Source organism: Lygodium microphyllum, chromosome 6, assembly GCF_053477565.2.
Source record: "Lygodium microphyllum isolate KBCC chromosome 6, Lygodium_microphyllum_v1.1.10, whole genome shotgun sequence".
Taxonomy (NCBI): Eukaryota; Viridiplantae; Streptophyta; class Polypodiopsida; order Schizaeales; family Lygodiaceae; genus Lygodium; species Lygodium microphyllum.
The window spans coordinates 141,213,245-141,235,274 of NC_141140.1; the positions used below are offsets into that span (position 1 = coordinate 141,213,245).

Genomic DNA, 22,030 nt, shown 5'->3' on the forward strand with positions numbered 1-22,030 from the left:
AGTAGAGCGTCTCGGGCCCAAAACACATACAGAATCATCCTGTGGCCCCTATCAAAACGGCAAGACAGTTCTTATGCTTGTCGAAAATCGAGAGCTGAACCATACAGTGAATCGGCACGACTCCTACGCCGCACTGGGAACAACAGCAATGTATCCATCTTTGTCGTCGAAGTTTTTTATTATGCCGTTGAACAAATTGTTGGCCCCCCACCGTTGCTATTAGACCAGGATAGACGAGACTCTTTAGACATCGCCTTACACACGTTTATTTTGATTGGCTTCCTGCGAACGAGTATTAAAGTTGGGCAGTGTGTGCCTTTCAGCTGCCACTCAGTGTACAAAAGATTATCTGAAGTCTTAAATTTGCTCGCTTAAGAGGAATTCATCAACATCTATCGAAGAATTACCCTGCGTTTATTCATAATGCATTCTTCGAGTGTAAATACAAATGGGATATACCTTACAGGCAGCTTGGGATTGTTCCTACCGCCGAAAAACCAATGATCATCATCATCTTCTTCTACTACTACTCTCTCCCCTCTCCCTCTCTTTCTCCCGCCCCCCCCCCCCCCCCCCCAACATTCAACTGCAACACTGGCTTTTTAACCCACCCTGGCCCCCAGTTCGCTTTTGCTAATTATACTACCTATCATTTCAAGGAGTTACCATATAATAACTTGATAAATCAACAAAGAATGTCACCGATTTTAAATTTCACAGATCCTCGACCAAACAAATCACTTAGGCCATACTAAGGCAGGCCACAAAAAGAAAGACAGACAGACAGAGAGAGAGAGAGAGAGAGAGAGAGAGAGCTATATTGCATATTAAGAAAGTACAAGGCGCATGTAAGCAGACCCAAAAATCTAAAAAATAATGTGTAGCTTACCTTTCGTGTTACACCTAAGACCCACTTATTCATGTTGTGGGCATCTATTTCTGTTTACCACTACAGAGCATATGGCATCAGAAGCTATACAAGAAACAACTATTTAGCTGTGATGCACTAAGCTTTGCAGTAAAGAATAGATCAAACAATCTAAATTAGCATTTTGCTGTTGGATATACCTGCATGTTTGTTTGAAAGCATATACTTGAATGCCCTTCTTGCATCTTATAGGCCCAGCATCCAAGCTTTGATACCAGACAATTTATAAATAGAGTGGAAACATCTGCTTAAAGGGCTGGATTAGCAGATCCGAAGAGAAACCATTCCCACCTTAGCCCATGGCATCTGAAGCGCAATTCCAATTTCAAAATAACTCTTGAAGGTTGAAAGTTTTCCAAGCTTCCTGTATGTTTTTTACATGTGATTGTCAGGACTCAGATATTGTTAACACATTCCCCAATGGCCCAGAGAGAGAATGTGTACACAAGCCCAGTTACCTGAAGGACATCAAACACCCTCTCTGCAATGTATTTCTGTTGTGCAGTTGCCCCTTTCTGCTGCACCTTATCTGGATGTACAAACAATGTTGCCTTTCTGTAGGCTTTCTTTACATCTGCTCCTTCTATAAGATCCGTGAGAGGGATGGGCTGCCACCCACTGTTTGACCAGAGAACCTGGAAAACGACAAGAACCATAAATAAGCATTTCAATGAGCTAAGATGAACTGCAGAACTCTCTGTGGAAGAGACAGTAGGACCTAATACACATGCTTACATTTAAAAGACCACCTATTTGTAACATGCAGCATTTGAGGAGAGAGACAAGGCTAAGTGAGAAGACATTTGGATCAAGGAAGACTGTTGAACAAGATGCTTTCAAACATGTTTCAAACCCCAGCATAAGAAGACGCTGTGTCAATGGCTTACATATACCATTGCAACTTGCAATCATGGATGTGTGCCCCTCATTGATAATAGAACAAAATTTGTCCTCATGCCACTCCCCAGATACTGCCTCGCCAAACAGTATGTAGCATATGTGGGGGTCTTTCTTCTGGAAAAATAACTGGAGGATCACTTGGAAAAGCCAACTGCCACTTCAGCAGTGTTGTTATAGTAAATACACCGTATAGTAAACACACCATGGTACTTTTTGCAAGTGTGGAAGTACAATGGGCAACTTTTAAGCTTGATCAGTTTTCAGTCAAAGCAAACTGCCAGTAAGGCACATAGGGCACTCTTGAAAAAAAATACACCCTGGTACTTTTTGCAAGTGTGGAAGTACAATGGGCAACTTTTACGCTTCATCACTTTCCAGCCTTCGGGGTTTCCAAGCCCCTCCCCTTGCCTGTAGTCCATGGATAATGGCTCCTTAATTAGACTGTACATTATTTTTTTGTGGTTTGTGGCTGTTGGGCTACCTTTGCTCTGTTTTGCAGCATTGGAAACGAGAGCAGCATAATTGGCAATACTTTGTAGACACAATAGAATCCATGAAGATTTTGATTGAGAGAGGAAGAAAAGTGAAGTGAAATGAACGCTGAACAGAGTGAGGATACACCATGATGCAAATCTATATATCATGCAGAACACAAAAAAATAGGTACCCATCTGGCTGCCCAAAAGTGCCTACCTATTCCAAGGACAAGCACTAAATTTGAATTTGCATTAAAAACCCATCAATGGCTAAGATGGACAGAGTTCCTAATTTCCTCTAGCAACTCAATAATGGGGCTCGCAAGCAGGAGAAGATCAACAGCACACGCTCACATCCTCGATGGGCCTTGATGCCCAAAGTATCAAAGAATTTAATGCATTGGAAACATTTTGGTAGGTGACCCTATGTGCTTCTTTCTTTTAAGGAAACCTGGATACTTGGAAATAGCCAACCAAACCTATAGCTTCACACCAAAGCACGGTGGACTGCCTCCAGGAGAAACCAGTCTCTGCAAGCAATCTCCTTATCTAAACTGTCTTTAGGGCAGCCATACAAGTGGCCAGATACACTACCTTTGCTAGGTAGAAAAAGCAACTCTAGGACAGTATGCCCAGGGCTCAGCAGCCTCCTGGTGCAGGCAATATGCCCATTATAATTCTTGGCAGCATAGTAGCTTACTACCTGGTTTTTGGCATTCTTGTGGTTTGAATAAGGTTTGCAAGCTGGCCAAATGGCAAACTGTACATCAAGCTGTATGCAAACCAATACTGAGAGAATGGCCATTGATCTGGTGACCCATCAGGACTCCTATAGGAAGTATCATAGAGCACCTCAGATTGTGCCAGCTAAGAAACAGATCCATAGGGGAAGGAATAGTGCTGAACTCCACTATGCCAAAGCTGAAGGTAATGTTCTGGTCATGAGAAATGAAGATCCCCTGTGGTAGCTGCAAATTCTTGAGACAGAGAAATAAGTGAAGGATTCCCCATCTATTGTCACAAGACTCAAGCAATGAACTCTATGGCCAGGCAACTTTCTTGTGTGATCAATATGCCCATTAAACTTCTTGGCAGCATAGTGGCTTACAGAGCTGGTTTTGGGCATTTCATACAGTTTGAATGAGGTGTGCGTATTGGTCAAATGGTTTTTCTAAAACACACCTATCACAAAAACAGTAAGGGAAGAATAAGGGTCCCCCACCAGGGGGAAGGGAGTGGGGGGGATGTTGGGATTTGATGGCCATCTGTTGTAATTAGAATCATGCAGCTTCAGAAACAGGCTTTGATTGCTAATGTACTTCGCCATTAGAATAAAAACTTACATGCTGGAGGTTAGATAGAAGTGCACGCAAATTTCCTTCCTTTCCTGCAGCCCACCGTTTTATGGTGCGATCTACTGTCTCAGCCAGTTGCTGCAAGAAGACACCACCAATGAATAGACATGTATTAATTTGGTAGAGAACTAAGTTGCAATTACAAATACATCATCTCCAAATATATTTTACTTACAGTGGACAAAGGTTTTAAAAACCAAATACACACCTGCTTTTCTTCCTGTTCACGTTGGATTTCTGCATCTCTTTGCTGCTTCTCTTCTAGGGCTTTTGCCTATAGAGGATAAAATTGTGTCAAAAACATTATATCTAGGCACATGTCACTTTAAGGCACAAATTTTCAGTTTCAGGGAACTTACAGCACGCCTGCTGGCTCGTACATGACGCTCCAATCGAGAGGCCCTGCGTTCACTGGACTCTCCTTCAATTTCTTGAAACCCATCTATCATTGTCAACATGTCTGCCAAATATTCAGTACATGTAAGTATTCTGTAAACTGTGTGCAGATCATCCACACAAAAGTTCAACCGAAACTGAAGTACAAGCTGATACACCAACCTAAGGACACGTTTGAATCTTCTAATGTTTCACTTAGTAAAATGTCAGCTTGCTCTCCAGATTGAAAGAAGTCCTGCAAAACAGACCTTGTCAAAATACAATAAGATTCCCAAACAAATCTAATGAGGGTCTATTTTGTTTTGCAAGGAAAAAAAAGCGTGCCAGATTTAGTGAATAGACAATTCAAGTGTGTGTGGTCAAGAAGGCCTTTGGGAGTTGCTGGTACCAGGTTCACCAAACTCCCAGAGCCTACAGTTCAGCCTCCAAGAGCTGCATTTTGCACATTTTTCGGCACCCCTGCTGATCGTCATCATCCTAGCATCATCCTATGCTGCCTGCTATGACAGCCTCCCCAGCTTCCACACCTGCTGCCCCTGGGTCTACCACTGCCAATGCCTACATTTCAGCCTCCAAGAGCTGAATTTTGCACGTTTATCTGCCTGCCTGCTATTTCTCATCATCCTATGCTGCATGGCTACCTTGAACTGCTCCCAGAAATCAAGAACCATTGCATTTAGTTGTCCTCCTTGCCATGTAGCTGCTTGGACTGTCCTCAACACATCCAGTATCGAGCTTTGGTGGTTTGCTGCATTCCGGATCTGTTCTTAAGGACAAAACTCTCCTTCAACATCCCTCAGCCAACTCCCAAAGAGAGACAAGGCTGCTGTACAGTCCACTCCTTGAGCACTATTCCTGTCAGACATCTCTCACATAATTTGCTCATAGAGTCCATTTCAGCATTTATTCTCTCATTTATTGATTTGCATTTTTTTGAGTTCATGTATTAGTCATATTTGCACAATGTCTTCTAAAACAAACCATAGTTATCCTTGCATAAACTAAGTTATCCTCGCATAAACTAAGGTTCTAGATTACCTTAGAAACCTTTGATTTTAGATGCCAATTTAAAGTGCAATAAGTTACTTAAAAGTGCAGCAAGGAACTCACTCACTCCTCAATGGTTTAGAGTGACATCTGGTCTAGCGCATGCTTAACACATTGCAATAGCGGCTAATCCTCCCTGGACAATAAGCCCTTTGGGCCTTCACGGCTTTACCTGATTAGAGATGATAGCCCAAGAGCACTCTCCTTTCTCAAAATTTATAGACCTCTATTTAGCTCAACCCCTCAAAGACTGTGGTCCTCCATAGTAAACACTTTTTTATATCAATCATGAAGAACCTCAAGCAGCTAAGTATTTAGGATTCAGCTTTCAGAACACTCTAACTAAGAACTGAGGCAGAAAAGCAAGAACAAAAGCATATCAGCCAGCCTTGACATATTAACTAAGGCATTGGCAACACAAATCTGTACAAGATACATACAAACCAAGTCCCCCAATTCAGCTCTTCATTCAAAACAAACCGCCCCCTTTAAAAGTTGACAAACTTCCCCTAGTTTGGCAAGCTCAACATTTTAACTCTCGAGTTGTAGAAGTGTGAATCCATCTTGGTAACCAAAACCTAGTGTAAAGAAAAGTTGTGGCAAAAACCAGAAACATGAAGTTTAGAAATGGTATTGCAAACGCAAAAAACGCAAAGTATATGACAACATATAGAACATAATCTGAAGAGTGTTCAATGAGAATTAATAAATTAGAGAATATGGGCGAAAAGATCTAGCAACAGCTGCCAGAGAGTGCTCTATTGCTGGTGACAGCATTTGGTAGCAGGCGACTGCATATTCTAGGGTTCCCAGCAATAATTGATAGCTTAAATGGTTGTCTAGACAGGGCTGCAGCTGATTTTCTCCATTTCTTTGCAACAGAAGTCAGAATTCTCTCTCTCCTCAACATTCCCTCTCATCCTCCAACCTAGTCTCATCCTTCATCAACAATTTCCAGCAGATTCAGCCATTGGAGGTGGAGATTTTGAGAATCTTTGCTACGGACATTAATTTACAGTAACAATTAGGGTGTTTTACAGCCACCTCAAAAAGCATGCTCAAAAATGAAAGACCTAGAGACTTGCATTTCCGTCACTGAAATTGTGGCAATTCTAGGAGATTCAAGTGGCCATTCAGCCAACAAGAATTTAGGGTTGTATTTGACACCCAAGGAGCACAATTGAAAGCCAATCCCCAAGCAAACCAAGGAGCAAATTGGTTTGAAGGCTTGCTGGTTATTTATGACAACAAAAGGCACTTGCATCAATGGAGGAGATTGAAGAATCTCAATGTACTCCATTCACTTGCAATAAAAGATAAAGAAATATTGCGAGGGGCACTAGTTTTGGGGGCAATGGGTTGTCCATTGTCCAAGATTAAGTGGTAAATTGTGCATTTTAGTTTGTGTTTTAATTGTTTGCTGTAATTATTTGTTTAATCAATTCCCACCCTCTCTGAGAAGGCAAGCTGATTTCAACAACTCTCAAAGATGACCTCTCAAAACTAAGTACAAAAGGAATGGGAGGGAGGGGTATGATAGATGATCTCCTTGATACTTGCAACAAAGGTAGTGTTGTTGAGAAACCACTTCTTCAATTCACACACTTCATTTAGGGTTTCGCATTGACGGCCCCAAAAAGGGCTGGTGTCCACATCTTGGCCACTTCTTTAGTGGTGGGCGCCCACACAATGGTGCACCACCCTAGACAGCTTATGCCTATAAATAGGCAATCACTTCATTCATTCTTTACACTTCTACCACCCCACCACTCTTCAGACATTCTTCACCCCTCTTCCTCTGTCATCAAACACCCTTCCCTTCTCTCATCAACCCCTTCCACTACCCTCACACCCCTTCAAAAGGACATTGCGATTCGTGGCTTATGGCTGCTCTCACCCTTTCTCTTCTGCTTCAAGCACCCTATTCCATTATTATGCCTTGCATTTGGAGCATCTTCCACTTGGCATCACCATCATCTTCTTGGTGTCAGCACCCTTTTTCATCAGCCTCCACCTTCACCCGCGTTTTTCAAGTTGGGGGCCTTCTCCTTGACTGACATCATTGTCTCCAGCTTGGCATCAACATCCCAGCCTCTCGAACAATCTCCATTGCCGAGTAATAGTGATTTCATCACACATCTATCACAACAACTGCTGGGACAGCGCTTTTGCAGCCTGGCTTCAACTAGCGCCGCTCGTCTATCACATGGCCTGCTAGGACCTGCGTTTTTGCAGCTTGGTTTCTCCTCCATCACCTGGCATCACTCCTCTATTACAAAGGCTACTAGGACCTGCGTTTTCGCAGCCCGGCACATCTTCCATCATCTAGCGTCATCATTATCCACCTGGCGTCAACATTAGGGCTGCTCTCCCTGCATTTGATAGCTTCAACACTTTGGAATTTGTGTTTTGCTGCCCAGGTCACTCCACGGCATCAAAGGACTGCGGTTCGCTCCCTCAACAGCTGGTGATCATCTTCCACATCTCCGATGGCATCAAGGGAATGCGGTCCGCTCCCTTGATAGCTATCTTTCACCTTCGCGTGATTACTCAGATAGCCCACTACTTGGAGAACTGCATTTTGCTCCCTTCATTGTGCAAACTTTCCACAAGTGCTGCCGCTTGATTTAGACAAGACAATGCAATTATCTTATGAGCTTCGACTCCGCTATATCAGTGTTTCTTCTCATAGCATGATTCAGTGCATCATCATTGTGTTCTTGTGTTTCTGAGTTTCTCTTCTCTCTCAATACTTGCCATAAACACTCTATGTCACTCCCCACAAACCCTACTATCTCTCTGCATTGTCGCCTACTTTGGTATGGTATCAAAGTATACCTGTTATTTTTGACATAGTATCAGAGCGCAAGAGCTCAAAGAGCTAAAGACCATGTTCATCAAAGAAAGCAAAAACACATTGCGAGTTCGATATCATCTACTAATTTCCCCCTTCATTTACATTGCATCACCAAGGGGCATAGACACTCTTTTCTTCCTCTCCCACCCACCCACTCTTTTACAGGTTGACACTCCGGTGCTATGACTTCTCCACAAGCAGATGGACAAACCACTAGGTGCTTCTCTTCTGGCATCACTGAAATCCCCCAATGATGCTTGCTACCATGGACCTTTGCTCCCTACCCTGCTGGAGTATATGCATCTATCCCTAGGCACTCATTTTGCCACCTCTCTCTTCTGGGCCATAGAGTTTATTCTACACCAGCTTTTAGATTTTTATGCTCAAGGCAATAAGACGCATCCTATGTAAACTAAGCCCTTTCGAGCCATACGAGGATTGACAGGTACCACATTCTCCTTGCGACTACTGCAATGCACTACAAAGGTTGCTTCTACTTCTTCTAGGGTTTCAAGAATGCCACCTCAACCCGCGGTTCTATAGTCCACTCCCCCGAGAGAGAGTGATTGTTGGATACCATCCCCTCAACAGTCCACTCCTTCGAGAGATGGTGATTGTTTCGACCCCTTCTATTACTCCAGCTCCGTAGTCCGCTCCACTGAGAGACATCGACTGTTGCCCACCCTTGGCTCAACATGAGTCGCCCTTTTTCCCAACCTCGACTACTCAGGTTCAAGGCTGCATTCAACAAAATATAGACTATGAGCAATGTCATGAGGGTAGCGAACTCAACTTCTTCCAAATAAGAATATAAAAACACCATATGACTCACAAGCTTGTTCTTGACTCATTCTCCTCTATATGTCAAGAGCAAGGGGTCCATTGAGCAAGTACCATAGAAACATGAAACGGGAAACAGGGACGGTGATGGAAACGCCAAACCTAGGGAATGGGAATGTGGGAACGGAAACGGCATTTAAAAAATTAAAATTCATGAAAAAAATTTCATATTTCACTCATAATCCATGTGGACTCGAGAGTGTTAAAACCAAGGTATATAATCCACCAGGACAAATCATTTTAAGTTTTAACTTTAAGATATAATGCATCATTCTAAAACTACTCATTAGAAATTGAATTGCAACTTACAAGACTCAAGAGGTAAGCTATTCAATTATAAAATGCATAATGCATATGCCATAAATAATAAAACAATGAGCAATTAACTAAACTTTAAAGTCTAAGCTGAAAGAACGTGCCTATGGTTCCATTGCCAAAAAACTTAAAAGATTACAAATATGAAGTCTAATTTTTGAAAAAACATGCTCATTGCCCCAAAAAAGACTACAAATATAAAGTCCAATCTCTAGACTGAAGCAAAATGCGGCATGTCAAAATAGCCCAAAGGGCAACTGCAAGATTGCAAGTACAAATATAATATCAACATGGCATAACAGCCCAAGTGTCACACTGTCATCAATGATCATAATATCATATATAATACAATGTACATGTGTCATGTATCGTGAGACTCATGATAAGTAAACTAAACCAAAGATCATCATCATGATCTGAGGCTGCTCTAGCTACTCTTGAACTACCCGTCTCATCATCATGAGTACCATGAATTGCTACATCTCCCTCAACATCAGCATGTGTCTCCTCTTGCTGCTGCATCTCACACTCTGTGAATGGATCGGGTTTTGTTGTCATACTGTTACATAACATCCTCAAATTAGCACTAACGAATACTAGATCGTTTGCCCTCTCCACATCAAGATGGTCCCTCTTCTTTGAAGCAATGTGAGCGTATGTACTCCACAATTGCTCCAAACAAGAGGAGCTAGCTGACTAACTCAAAATACGGATGGCTAATTGCTGCAACTCATGACCATCCGAACCATAGTCCTCCCACCACAAAGCTGCCCAATCTTACAGCGATCCTCCTGTGCATCCCCACAACCAGAAGAACCTCGAAAGGTCCTATAACATGAAAGTTGATATCTGATCTTTCATCTAGTGCCATGATCAGACGAGACAATATAAGTCTCCATGCATCCATAACCTCAGTGTCATTCTCCTTACCCTTGCCCTAGAACTAATGCAACTGCATGCATGGGTGAGCTATAGGAGTTCCACCTTGTCACAACTAAATGGCGTATCTCCTCATACACCTCATCATTTGGTGCCAACTCCTGCAACTTTTCATTCAGCCTGTCTATAGCCTCATATACCTTACCAATGCAAGATTGCATAGCATCCATAACCCTCAATAAATGCACAATAGGTGATATCATAGCATCTATCCGCTTTACATCATCCCAAAAAGTGGAGTTATTTGCTTTCTCCAAGCATAAGATACCTGTAGAAGTATCTACCAATGTTGATGAGGTAAACTCATCAATAAGAAATAACTGCCTTAAGGCACCAGTGCTTTCTCTTAATCTGCCTAGCATCGAGAAGTTAAGGCAAATCTAGTATCAGAGTATTTTAAAAGTGTTTTCTTCGACTGCAAAGTGAAGTGATGGCGAAGAAATTGGTGATTCAAAACAAAGCTAATCATTTGAGCTCCTTGCTCTATGACAAGTGCGATCCATGATAGGTTACCAATATCCTTTAGTAGGTTGTTCAAGCAATGAGCCATACAATATGAAATTATGATATGCGGATAATATCCCTGGATAATAGCACCTGCTACCCTATTTGCGGGCTCTCCATCTATAACAAATCCCACAACATGCTCTGGGCCAATAAGCTCAATGCATGTAACCCACTCTGCTGCAAGTACATCTGTTGACTTTCCTATCCCCGATGCATCATGTGAAGATATGAAATACATTTCTCGACGAGAATAAGCAACTATACCATAAATGGATTGCTTGCGTGTATCACTCCAACCATCAACAATCAAGGAAACTCCATTTTTAGCCCACACGATCTTTCTAGTCACTGTTGCTTGCTCAACAAGGCGTTTTTCCTTGTCAAGCAAAGTGGTGCGTAAGGTCTTTGATGATAGAGATACATACGAAGGGCCATACTCACCAATCTTCTTCCACATCAATTTAAAATACTCTGACCTAGTTGCACGAAATTGAACGTAGTCATGATTAAAAAAAACATGCCACTGATCTATCCACCTTTTCCTTCTTCTTGGAATCCCAACTAGTATCAAGTGTGCTCTGTCTACGCACAACATGTGGTGTTGTTGATGCCATGGCCGATACAATGCCTGTAGTAGGTGTGGAGGTAGCACTTCCTGATATTGGCCTTGCTCTAGACACATCTGATGGAGATGGTGTCACAAAAGTTGCAAGGTTAACTGCAACATGTCGTGGTCTAGATGCAAGATAAGCCTATTGACCTACTACACGGTCATAAAGCTCCCTTTGCTTCTCCTAGGTCACATTCAAACAAAACTGTATCTCTGAATTCGACTCATGTAGGAGATAAGCTCGAACCTGATTATGCATAAAATGGAACAACTGGCAATTGGTATTCTATATTCTAATATTTAAGTAACTTTGAAAAATTAAAATCAATAAAAATTCAAAATACAAATGCTCGGTTAAATGGATTACCTTGTTTGCTCCACTAGTTCACTTATATGGGCGAAGCTTGCAAGTCCAGGGTCGAGACCCTCCACCACTCAATGGGCAGTCAACATTTACTTCTTTCCACCATGACCAGTCATCGAACCTTCTTCCTCAACCACCAACCCGACAAGCGAGGTAGGAAGATGAAACCATTTCAAACTGAAAATTGAAATAAAAATGGCTCGAGAAAAGTGAGAACTCGAGTCTCGAGAGAAGTGAGAACTCCAGTCTCGAGAGAAGTGAAAAGGCTCAAGAATCAAGAGAGAAGGAAGAAGGAAAAAGAGAAGAGCCTAGAGGAGAAGAATGGAGAACTTGGAACTTGAAGAAGAAAGAAGACTCAAGAGAAGAGGAGAAGGAGGAAAAGAAGGGAGAAGGTCCAGGGAAAAAGGAAGAAGAGAAGGGAGGAGTGAAGAGAAGGAAGAAGGAAAAAGAGAAGGAGGAGAAGGAAGAAGAAAGAAGAAAGATTCAAGGCAAGGCAGGAGGAGACAGAGGGGAGTTTGGTTTGGCCACTGACGGGAGAACAGGGACAGGCACCGTGCAAACTGGTCACGAGGGGCAGAAACGGGATCCCGCGAGAGCAACAGGTAGGAAACACACGGCAAACGATCGAGCGCAAAGTCGCAAACGATCGCGGATGGAAGCAATGGCCGGCCGAAGGTAAGCGGGTGCCACGTGGCATTCCCTGTCTAAAACGGGACAGGGAACGTTCCATTGACTTGCAACACGTCCCATGACAGCTTCATGCCGAGGACGATAATTCCACCTACCGGGGGGGCGTTCCGACAGTTTCATGTTTCTATGGCAAGTACCCAATGCCAAGATAAATGAGAGTAATTGCACGTTCCATTCAACTATATGACTAAGAGCAGTGTCTTACGAGTGGCTCAACTTCTTTAAAATAACGACACGAGCAACATGTGACTCACAAGCTCGATCCTGATGAATTCTTCAAGAACTTGTACAACAAAATGGTAGCTTTACTTTAGAGAGAAACCTTCACAAACACCAACTCCTTCACAATAGATTCAAGCAACACATAAGATATATTTGCAAACATTCTCATTAATTTCACTATTATATATGTTTTGTGCTTTGTGTGGATTGTGACATTAATGTATGCCAAATTGCTTTGAACATGTAGTTATCCAAGAGAAAGCATCCATGCAAACACCTGCTATAGTTCCCATTGACAATAAAAAGTCATTACAAAATGATGTCTCTTTGTTAGGAGATGCAAGATGCAAAGCAAGGCACTTCCCTTTGTCATGTCACAAGGCAACAGATACTATGAAAGAACTTCCAAGTATGAGGCCACCTCTAGGAGTTCTTTGATATCTTCGATACCCCAGATACCTTCTTCACCACGACCGGTGGCACTTTTTTTATCATCAGATGATTCGAAGTCCGTGATCCATGAGTTTTTAGATTCTCTCTCTCTCATCGAGAGGGATTCAGAGAGGGATGTATTTTTTTGGCCCCCTGAGGAGGCTCATACTCCTTTGGCTTTAAAGAGGGACCCTGCCCCACCACCCTTAAGGAGGGAGCACCTCTGCATCATGATGTTTGGAGCCTTGGAGGTCCAATCGCGACTTGGTGATGAGACCATTGAATTCCTTCCAACATGGAGTTAACGGAGCTAGTGGCTTCTCTCCCGAGGTGGAGTCAAGTTCTACAATTCGTCCTATCTATTGTTCCTTACTACAGGTTACCTCATGACTCATTTGGACTCTGCGGATCTGTGCATCATCTCCTTGTCCGACTCCAAGGACCCTGATCGAGAAGTTAATAAAGCAGCCTCAGCCTAGTCTCAAACTCTAGCTTTGACTCTACCTGTGATGTACTACCACGTGTGACCCTCGCTCTAACCCTCCTCTATGTGCAAGTCTCATGCACTGGTGCCAATAGCTCTTCATAGAGCATGGAGTAGATCTTTGGTTCCTCCTGTGGTATCTGCGGGATGTTACGAACCATCTCTATATCAATCTTGTCAACATTCACCTGTAAAGGTGAACGAGACAAAGAAGGAAATGCAAGATAAGTGCGAAAGCAAGGATTGATTTATGGAACCAATCGCATCGTGCATTCCACACTACATGAATCTCATCAACCCTTTAGAGCGAAGGATGATGGATCATAGATAAAATAAGTTCAAAACTTAAAAGTTAAAATAATGATTAATCATCAAGGAGTCGTTAACACCAAATAACTACATGTGTAAAAGTTAAATGAGAACTTACTTGTCCCAGGGCAAAAAGCTGCTACAAAGCGAGGCCTCGACAATTTTATCCATATATTCATATAGAAAGCCCAAAGTACTCCTCTTCATATCAGTGATACGTAATACAATGTAAACAGGAGTAAGACTTTTCACCAATACCTTTGCCTCAACCCACCAACTCTCATTTAAAATATTGCGCCTAAAAGCAAGAGCCTTTGAAGACTCTTACTCCATGTGAGCCATTCGTGGCATACAATGGTCCGTATCAAATTTAGACAGACCCATATCAAATTCTCCAATACAGTAAACATATAAGCAAATCTAGTAGTAGAGGACCTCAATAGCACAAGCATGTTTCAAGACAATAGCCACATGCATGTTTCGACTCCTACATTAACTCAACACTAGTTGTGGCATTGCCAGCTATCCATTGACCGATGTAATCAAGGTGAATAATCAAGGGTCTCCATAGGCTTGGTACTAACAATGAGGTCCCAAAATCCCTGACATTCAAGCACTAGTTACATGAAGTTTGACCAAGAAGTGAAATACAATCCCTTAAGACGAGTCTTATCCATGAAGGCATTCTTAACTCTTACAATAGGAGTGGCAATGCTGGGAGATAAAGTGTGTAATGAAAGTAGGATGAATATGAAGTATAGGGAGGTGGAGTGAAGTACACTTGGGAAGTAATCCCAGAGTGCCCACCATGCATACAATAAATGTACATAGCATATACAAATGTGAGCAAGGGTGGATTAGAAATGGATATGGTGACTGCTTGAGGACCCCATGATGGAGAAATAGGGATATGGGGAGCAGAGGATAGAAATCCTACGTAGGAGTGATCCAAGGAATTTTGAATAATAATCTATAAACAGAGGATGGAGATCCTTACATCTAAAAGGTCTTGTGGGGGATTTGTTCTTGTGGGGGATTTGTGAGTGCTCAGGGGTAGTGAGAGGAATGCCTATCACATACCGTCCCAAAGTAAAAGAATGTGGTAAAATGGGGGTATGTGGAAAGTACAGTATTAAAGGGTGGCATTTTCCCTAATGATGCACCAAGAGGTGGAGTGATTGGAGGGTAGGTAGATAGTGGGATGGAGAAAGAGAGAGTATTAGAAGTGGAGATGGAAGATCCAACCCCTAGTATGCTTTGAGCAAAAGTGATATGTAATCCAAGATTTTGGAATGAGAATGTCAGTAGATCAAAATGTGGAGAAGATAGTGGTAGGATGAAAGGGAGTTGAGAAGTGTGGTTTACTTACTCAAATGAAGCATATGGCAAAGATATATCTGATGAAGGGTATCTGTTTCGAGAGCCTTCTCTATTAGAGTTAGCATTCTGAAAATCATATGAATCTAGCACAACAAAAGAAAAATAGGAGAGGGTTTTGGCTCATACAACTCAAAAGATTTATACGAACTTGATATAAGTCCTGGCGGAGATAAAGGAGATGGCTCACTAGACATGTCGAATATCAAAATCTCTCCAAGATTAGAGAGATGGCCAATCTCACCAATCAATCCAAACAGAGTAGTAGCACTCGTTGGAGGAATGTGAACCAAACTCTATGTGATGTGCAAGTACTTCTCAAACTCTTTATCTATAAGATGACCAAAACAAGAAGAAGAAGATGGTAAAGGTGAAGGTGTGTCTGCCTCCTCATTGAGACCATAATGCCTTCTCAGAGTCTCCAATGATGAAGAAGCCTTATAAGGCATCATAGGATTCGAAGAAAAAGGTACCTAAGACATTATGAGTTAGAATCAAGTCGCATATGAGTCTCACACAAAGACTAGCCTTCACAATCACCGGAAGATACTTTTTAGAAAACCACCGGCTCTCATATCTTGTGAAGATATGCTAGGGTTTGCATTGAGGAAACACAACATATACAATCAAAGCTGAAATACAAAGACTTAAACACAGACAAGTAAAACTCGAACCCTAAATGCAAAACGCAAAAACTCCAATCCTGGCAATCGGACTAGACTGGTCCGACTCACTCGCAATCGGACGGTCCGACTCCAAAACTCGGGTGGTCCGATTCTGGGAATCGGACCACTGCAAGTTGGTCCGACTGCGTCGGCGGCGGGTGCAATTCCGATGCGTTTGAATCCTCCCTATTGTCTTCTGTACTCAATCATCACAAAGCATCCCATAACCAATCAAAGTGCTACTGGAACTCACTGGACTCACTTGAAGTGGCACGAATCGAATGCGCCTGGAATCGGGGTTGCGTTTCCTCGTCCTGTGAACCAGAAGCTCTCTCTCTCTCTCTCTCTCTCTCTCTCTCTCTCTCTCTCTCTCTCTCACAACAAAGCCAACTAAGAAAATGAGGTCTGTCCTGGCCTCCCAGGCCTCTGAAGGTTCTTTCCCAGCATTGCAAAACCCTATAGCCGGTTCCCTGTCCCTGGTTCACCCACAAAGAGAAAAAACTCTAAAGTAAATGAATGTAAGAGTGTACAGAATGCCGAAGGGCAGAGCAATGCAATATTAGAGAGTGACGTCCATCGGAGAAGGATTCCAAGTGCAATTACCACCAATCAGAGTGCGAGAAACACCAAGAAAGTGTCATGGAACTAAGACGACAACAAGAGAGGTATCAAACACAGAGACAAACATAGAGAGAAGAAACTCTGAAGTGAATGAATGTTGTAAATGAATGTAATAGTGTACAAAATGCCCAAGGGCAAAGCAATGCCATGTTGGAGAGTGAAGTCCACCGAAGAAGGATTCCAAGTGCAGTAGCCACCAATCGAAGTGCGAGAAACACCAACAAAGTGTCAGGGAACTCAAGTGACAACAAGAGAGGTGTTTGCTAATGTAGACAATCTGCTTGACAACAAAAACGCAAGTACTAACACAATCACCCAATGGGAGAGATGGCAACAACCTATCGCCTGGCACCAAATGCTGAAAACACAAGCTAATCAAGTGCTATGATGACATTGCAAATGGAGACCTCCAAACAACAAGGTGATGGCTGAAAACAAGCTCTCTGGGATTGGATAGTGATGGGCTGTAGTCAATGATGGCTGGACAACAAATGGTAGGTGGATGATGGCTGAAATCTACATGATAGGGATGAGGCTAAATGATGGGCAGCCTATCTATTTATAGATGTTAAAAGGTGCCCCAAAAAATTAGGGTTTTGGGGGACCACTAAAACTCTCTCGAACAATGCGCCAAATTGGTGTTTTTCATAAACTAAGCATGCTTTGGAGCTGTTTTAAAATGCTAATTAACTATAAAGCGTGTTTTAACTCAACACTAACTTGTACATTAGATGAGGTCTATCTGATCAGATGACAAAAAAGCGAGCTTTGTGGATCTAGCATCTATGTTAGATAGAGTCATAAAGTTGGTAGCATCTCAAGGCACATTGCATAGAGTTACAGGGTATGGAAGTTATCAAGGACCCCTATTTTGGAAGCATGTAACCAAATTGAAAGAAAATAAACATGAGAGAAGGAGAGAGAAAAGAGATAGTAGAATACAAAAATGTGAAGTAGATGAATGTTGAAATGAAGAAGGCATATGTACACAGGCTGTCGAATGTATCTCCGCAAGCTGATCTCCCTCTCCACCTAAAATGACGACTGAAGAATGATCAAGGCAGGCTGTCTATAAATAGGCAAGCAAAATAGCAATAAAACAATTAGGCCAACTAAGAAAATTTCACCGATTGATGCACAAATGCAATCACTGAATAAAATAATGCCTAAAATGCTGCAAACTAATGTGGGACTGCCTATACAGCTTGCCTAGCCTAGCTGACTGCCCGGTAAAACTGGAAATGACCTATAGACTACATCTATCTATCCAACTTGATAAATAGAAAACACATAACTGTGCCTGAGAGTGCTAACTATACAATAGTAACCTCCCAATGCATATCCAAAGGGTGAATAAATCTCTAAACATCCACTCTCACATCCTAGATGGGAAATAAGGCTTAGGATCTCGAGTGCTATCGAAGAAAGGTCAGTCAATGCCTGTCCCAAGGATGAATAAATGAAAAGGGCAAATATTTCGGCAACCCTTCAAAAGCCTCCATACACAAAAAGGTGGAAAATGACCATCAAGGCCAGAAGTCGAATTGGATGTGAGTGGGAGAGCCTCACATATGAGGCCTTGTGCACATGTGAGCTTGTTAGAGAGAAACAAGCTATAGAGCTAGAGATGCAACATTTGAAGACTACTTCGCAAAAATATGGCTACACTATGTTATGTGATGGATGGAAAGATATGAGGAGGAGGAATGTGTATAACATCTTGGTGTCCTCCTAAAAAGGTACCATGTTCTTGCGTGCCAAGATGCATCGACAGCAAGGACAATGATTGCAGGTAATAACATCTATAGGTGCATCAAGGCTACCATTTGGGAGATTGGTGCAGAAAATGTAGTGTAGGTTATCAATGACAATGGCAACAACTGTGTGGCTATGGGTGCTTTGTTAAATATGTTAGCAATCATGTTTATCATGCACTATCATCTCTTGCATGTGAACCTTAGTCTAAGTTAGATGGGGACATTAGAAGCTCTGACATCTTTGTCATGTGTTTTGACGTAGGAGGCAGCTTATTCTAGAGCATGCATTTCTTCTCTCGGTTGCTTTAGATGCATTCACACCATGCATTAACCCCGGTCTGCTTCAAATGGCTATGATTTGCCACAACAACTGCCACATGAGCATTTTCATCCCTTGTGTGTGCTGGTTGACAAGTTTTAACCAGGCTGACTGCATTATTTCATTATGCAGCAGCTGGTCAGCCAGTTTCAGCCACTTTGGCTGTTTAGATCAATGGCCAATGTGGGGCAGATTCATTCTTCTTTCTGGTAGGTTCATGCATTCAGGTTGCTGCTGCCTTCTCCATCTCTTTGGCGAGGACTGCTGGCTGCACACTCCGTCTCCACCATGTCAAAAATAACATGTATCCTCTGATACCATGTCAAAATAAGCGACAGTACAGAGAGACAATAGGATTTGCGAGGAGTAACACAATGTTTACGGCAAACACTGAGAGAGAAGAGAGACTCAAAAACACAAGAACACGGTGATGATGCACCAAATCATGCTATAAGAAGAAATGCTGATACAACCGAGTCGAAGCTCAAAAGATAATTGCATTGTCCTCCCTGAATCAAGAGACCACCTGTGGGAATCTACACAATGAAGGGAGCAAAACGCAGTCCTCCAGGCAATGGGCTATCAAAGTAATCACTAGAAGGTGAAAGATAGCTATCGATGGAGCAGACCACAATCCTCTAATGCCGTCAGAGATGTGGAAGATGATCACTAGTTGTTGAGGAAGCGAACCGTAGTCCTTTGACGCTGGGGAGTGACTTGGGTAGCAAAACACAAATCTCAAAGTGTCAGAGCTGTCAAACTCAAGGAGAGCAACACAAAAGCTAACACCAGGTGGATAATGATGACGCTAATAAGCCAAGCTGCAAATATGCAAGTCCCAATAGCCTCTGTGATAGGCAAGTGACGCCGGGTGGTGGAGGAGAAGCCATGCTGCAAAAACACAGGTCCCAATAGCCCCTATAATAGACAAGTGACGCCAGTTGATGGAGGAGGAGCCGGCCTGCAAAAACACAAGCCCCAGCAGCCCCTATCATAGACGAGTAATGCCAAATGATGAAGGAGAAGCCAGGCTGCAAAAAATCAAGTCCCAACAGCCCTTGTGATAGACAAGTGATGAAATCACTGACGCTCAGTGATGTAGACTATTGCCAGAGGCTAGCATGTTGACGCCAAGTTGGAGATGATGACACCATGCAAGGAGAAGATTTGTAATTTTTTCACCGAGCGTGAGTGATGAAATCAGTGATGCTCAGTGGAAGATGCTCTAAACGAGAAGCCTTAAGCTAGGATAGTGCAGCCACGAGCCACGAACCACAATGTCCTCCTAGGGGGGTACGAGGGCAACGGAAGGGGCTGGTGAGAGAAGGGAAGGGTGTTTGATGATATAGGAAGAGGGATAAAGAATGATTGAAGAGAGGTGGTAGGGTAGAAGTGAAGAATGAATGAAGTGACTGCCTATTTATAGGCATAAGCCATTGAAAAAGTGACAAAAATGTGGACACCAACCCTTTTTGGGATTGTCAATAAGAAACCCTAAATGAAGTGTGTGAACTGGAGAAGTGGTTTCTCAACACAGCACCATCACAAGTGTTGTCATCATTATTCAACCTGATCCAGTGCCCTCACCAAGGCCTTTGGCTGCATGCATGGACTGATCAATCCTCATTATATTCAGCTTTCCTTTATTGTTTAGTGCAAATTTTTCTTCTCTTCTGATTGTCAATGTTGACACTTTGCCGCCATTATTGTGCCAAGCTTTCCACTACTATCACTTTATGGCCTTACTAGACTTCCTGCCTAGGTGGTTGTCACGAGGTCAACCATGTTTAGTAATGATCCTTCTTCCAAAGTAATTTTAGTAACATGTTGGCAAGAGCATGGGCTCTAGAAGCTCCATTTCCCTTCTCTTATGCAAGGTCCTCTGAGGCAATTGTCTATTATTGCACCCATTCCAACTTGTGCACCATCTATTCCACAAGTTCCTTCCCCTCCCCCACCCTCTCCTCTAGTGGTTCACTTGTACCCCCCATCCCTTTCAAAGGGGGACAATATCAATGATGTGGTTGTGAATTCCTTGGCCCCTAGTGTTTCAAAGAGGGATTCCCAAGACCGTGAGGAGCTTCTTCATCGATAGTCTGCATCAACAAACTTCATTGGCATTGGCACTCTTCCTGACACCCTCGAATCCACATCTTCAACCTTCAACCACCTCCAAGATCTAAGAGGGGGTGTTAGCAGTCATGTTTGTCATGCACTATCATCTCGTGCCTTTGAGCCTCAATCTAAGCTGTCACTCTAAGTCAAATGGGGATGTTAGAAGCTCTGCCAAATCAGTCGTGTTTTGATGAAGGAGGCAACTTACTCTAGAGCATGCATTTCCTTTCTCAGTCGGATTAGAATCATTCACACTATGCATCAACCTCATTGCTCCAAATAGCTGTGATTTGCCACAACAACTGCCACATCAGCTTTCAGACCAATTTGTGCCTTATCTCTGAGCAGAAGCACTCTAGCTCCCTCTATGTGAAATCAAAACCTGCTAAAATTGTAGTTTAGTTCAGTGCTTTTGCAAGTTAAGTTACCTAGTGCACTTTATAAGTGTAAAGGCCGGTTGTAGAAAGCCTTCTTGATGCTCCTCCAAGAAAGTGATTCCAATCACACCCCCTTCGTGTGATGCACCTGCACTCGTCACTCACTTAACACGACACAAAAAGGTAACATGATATGTGAGAGCAAGGTAGACTCTTGTATTATTCAATCAAAGAAACGGTACAACATAGGCACATCCCACGACTACACCCTCATGACACCGCACATAAGAGGGTTCACCACTAGGTATAGGAAATCACACATAGAGTCAAAACCAAGCAAGACTCGGAGTCACTACTACTCCCTATATAGGTGTCTCCGGTGATAACGCCATGGTATAGCTATAAAGCCCTTACACTCACCCCCGTGTACTGGATTGCTATCCTCAACAATCTAAGGGTAGCGTTTGTTTGACTCATCTAGGGTCTTAACACAAATTTTGCTAGCAAGCTGGCTAGTGTCTGCCGGTCTAGGACTTGGTGAAACATTCGCGGGGTCTTAACACAGTCTATACTATCAGACTAGTCATTGTCTGCCGCACTAGGACTTGGGGGTCTTAACACAGCTTTTTCTAGCAAGCTGGTCAGTGTCTGCCCATCTAGACTTGGTAGGGGCTCTTTGGGTTTATTGTTTGGGATACCATGTGAGTCCACCCTCGACTCAAGTACATTTGAGGAGTGGAGACGTTATTCGACCTATGATGAGGACCGTTTATTTGGGAAGGCTCAAGGGGCATTGGAAGGATTGGTGGGATTCTCCTTGAGCCAAATGGCAAAGGCATCTTTGCCACGTTCTCACGCCTCCACTTCCGAAATCCAGGTGGCTTCCTTGAGAGGGTGCCCGCGTCACTTGGTGAGATACTTAGAGTATCCTTTTTGTTCTCGGCGTCGGAGGAATGCTTCTACTTCGAAGGGCCCGTTGGAATGGAGCATTTATACATGCCACTCCCATTGGTTGTCGGGATAGAATCTGCACAGAAGACGAGCATGAAAGGCATTATGAACACAGATACCTTCTGGCAAGTCGAGCTTGTAGGTGACTTTATTTAGCACTTGAGTGATACAGTAGAG

The 22,030-nt window shown here is 42.8% G+C and overlaps 1 protein-coding gene across 2 annotated transcripts in view; it reads right to left on the reverse strand.

Annotated features, from left to right (window-relative positions):
* Positions 1-798: 798 nt before the first annotated feature.
* LOC148035213 (uncharacterized) overlaps positions 799-22,030 on the reverse strand; it is a 29,819-nt gene continuing 8,587 nt past the window's right edge. Inside the window, exons 3-8 of one of the 2 annotated variants that reach the window (XM_087680173.1) lie at positions 4,218-4,290; positions 4,019-4,101; positions 3,868-3,933; positions 3,648-3,737; positions 1,387-1,563; positions 799-1,292 (exon numbers count right to left, since the gene is read on the reverse strand). In XM_087680173.1, the coding sequence (XP_087536299.1) occupies positions 1,254-1,292; positions 1,387-1,563; positions 3,648-3,737; positions 3,868-3,933; positions 4,019-4,101; positions 4,218-4,290 (528 nt within the window). In that variant the 3' untranslated portion in view covers positions 799-1,253. Of the gene's footprint in view, positions 1,293-1,386; positions 1,564-3,647; positions 3,738-3,867; positions 3,934-4,018; positions 4,120-4,217; positions 4,291-22,030 lie in introns of both variants that reach the window. The other variant, XM_087680172.1, reaches the window with a different exon arrangement.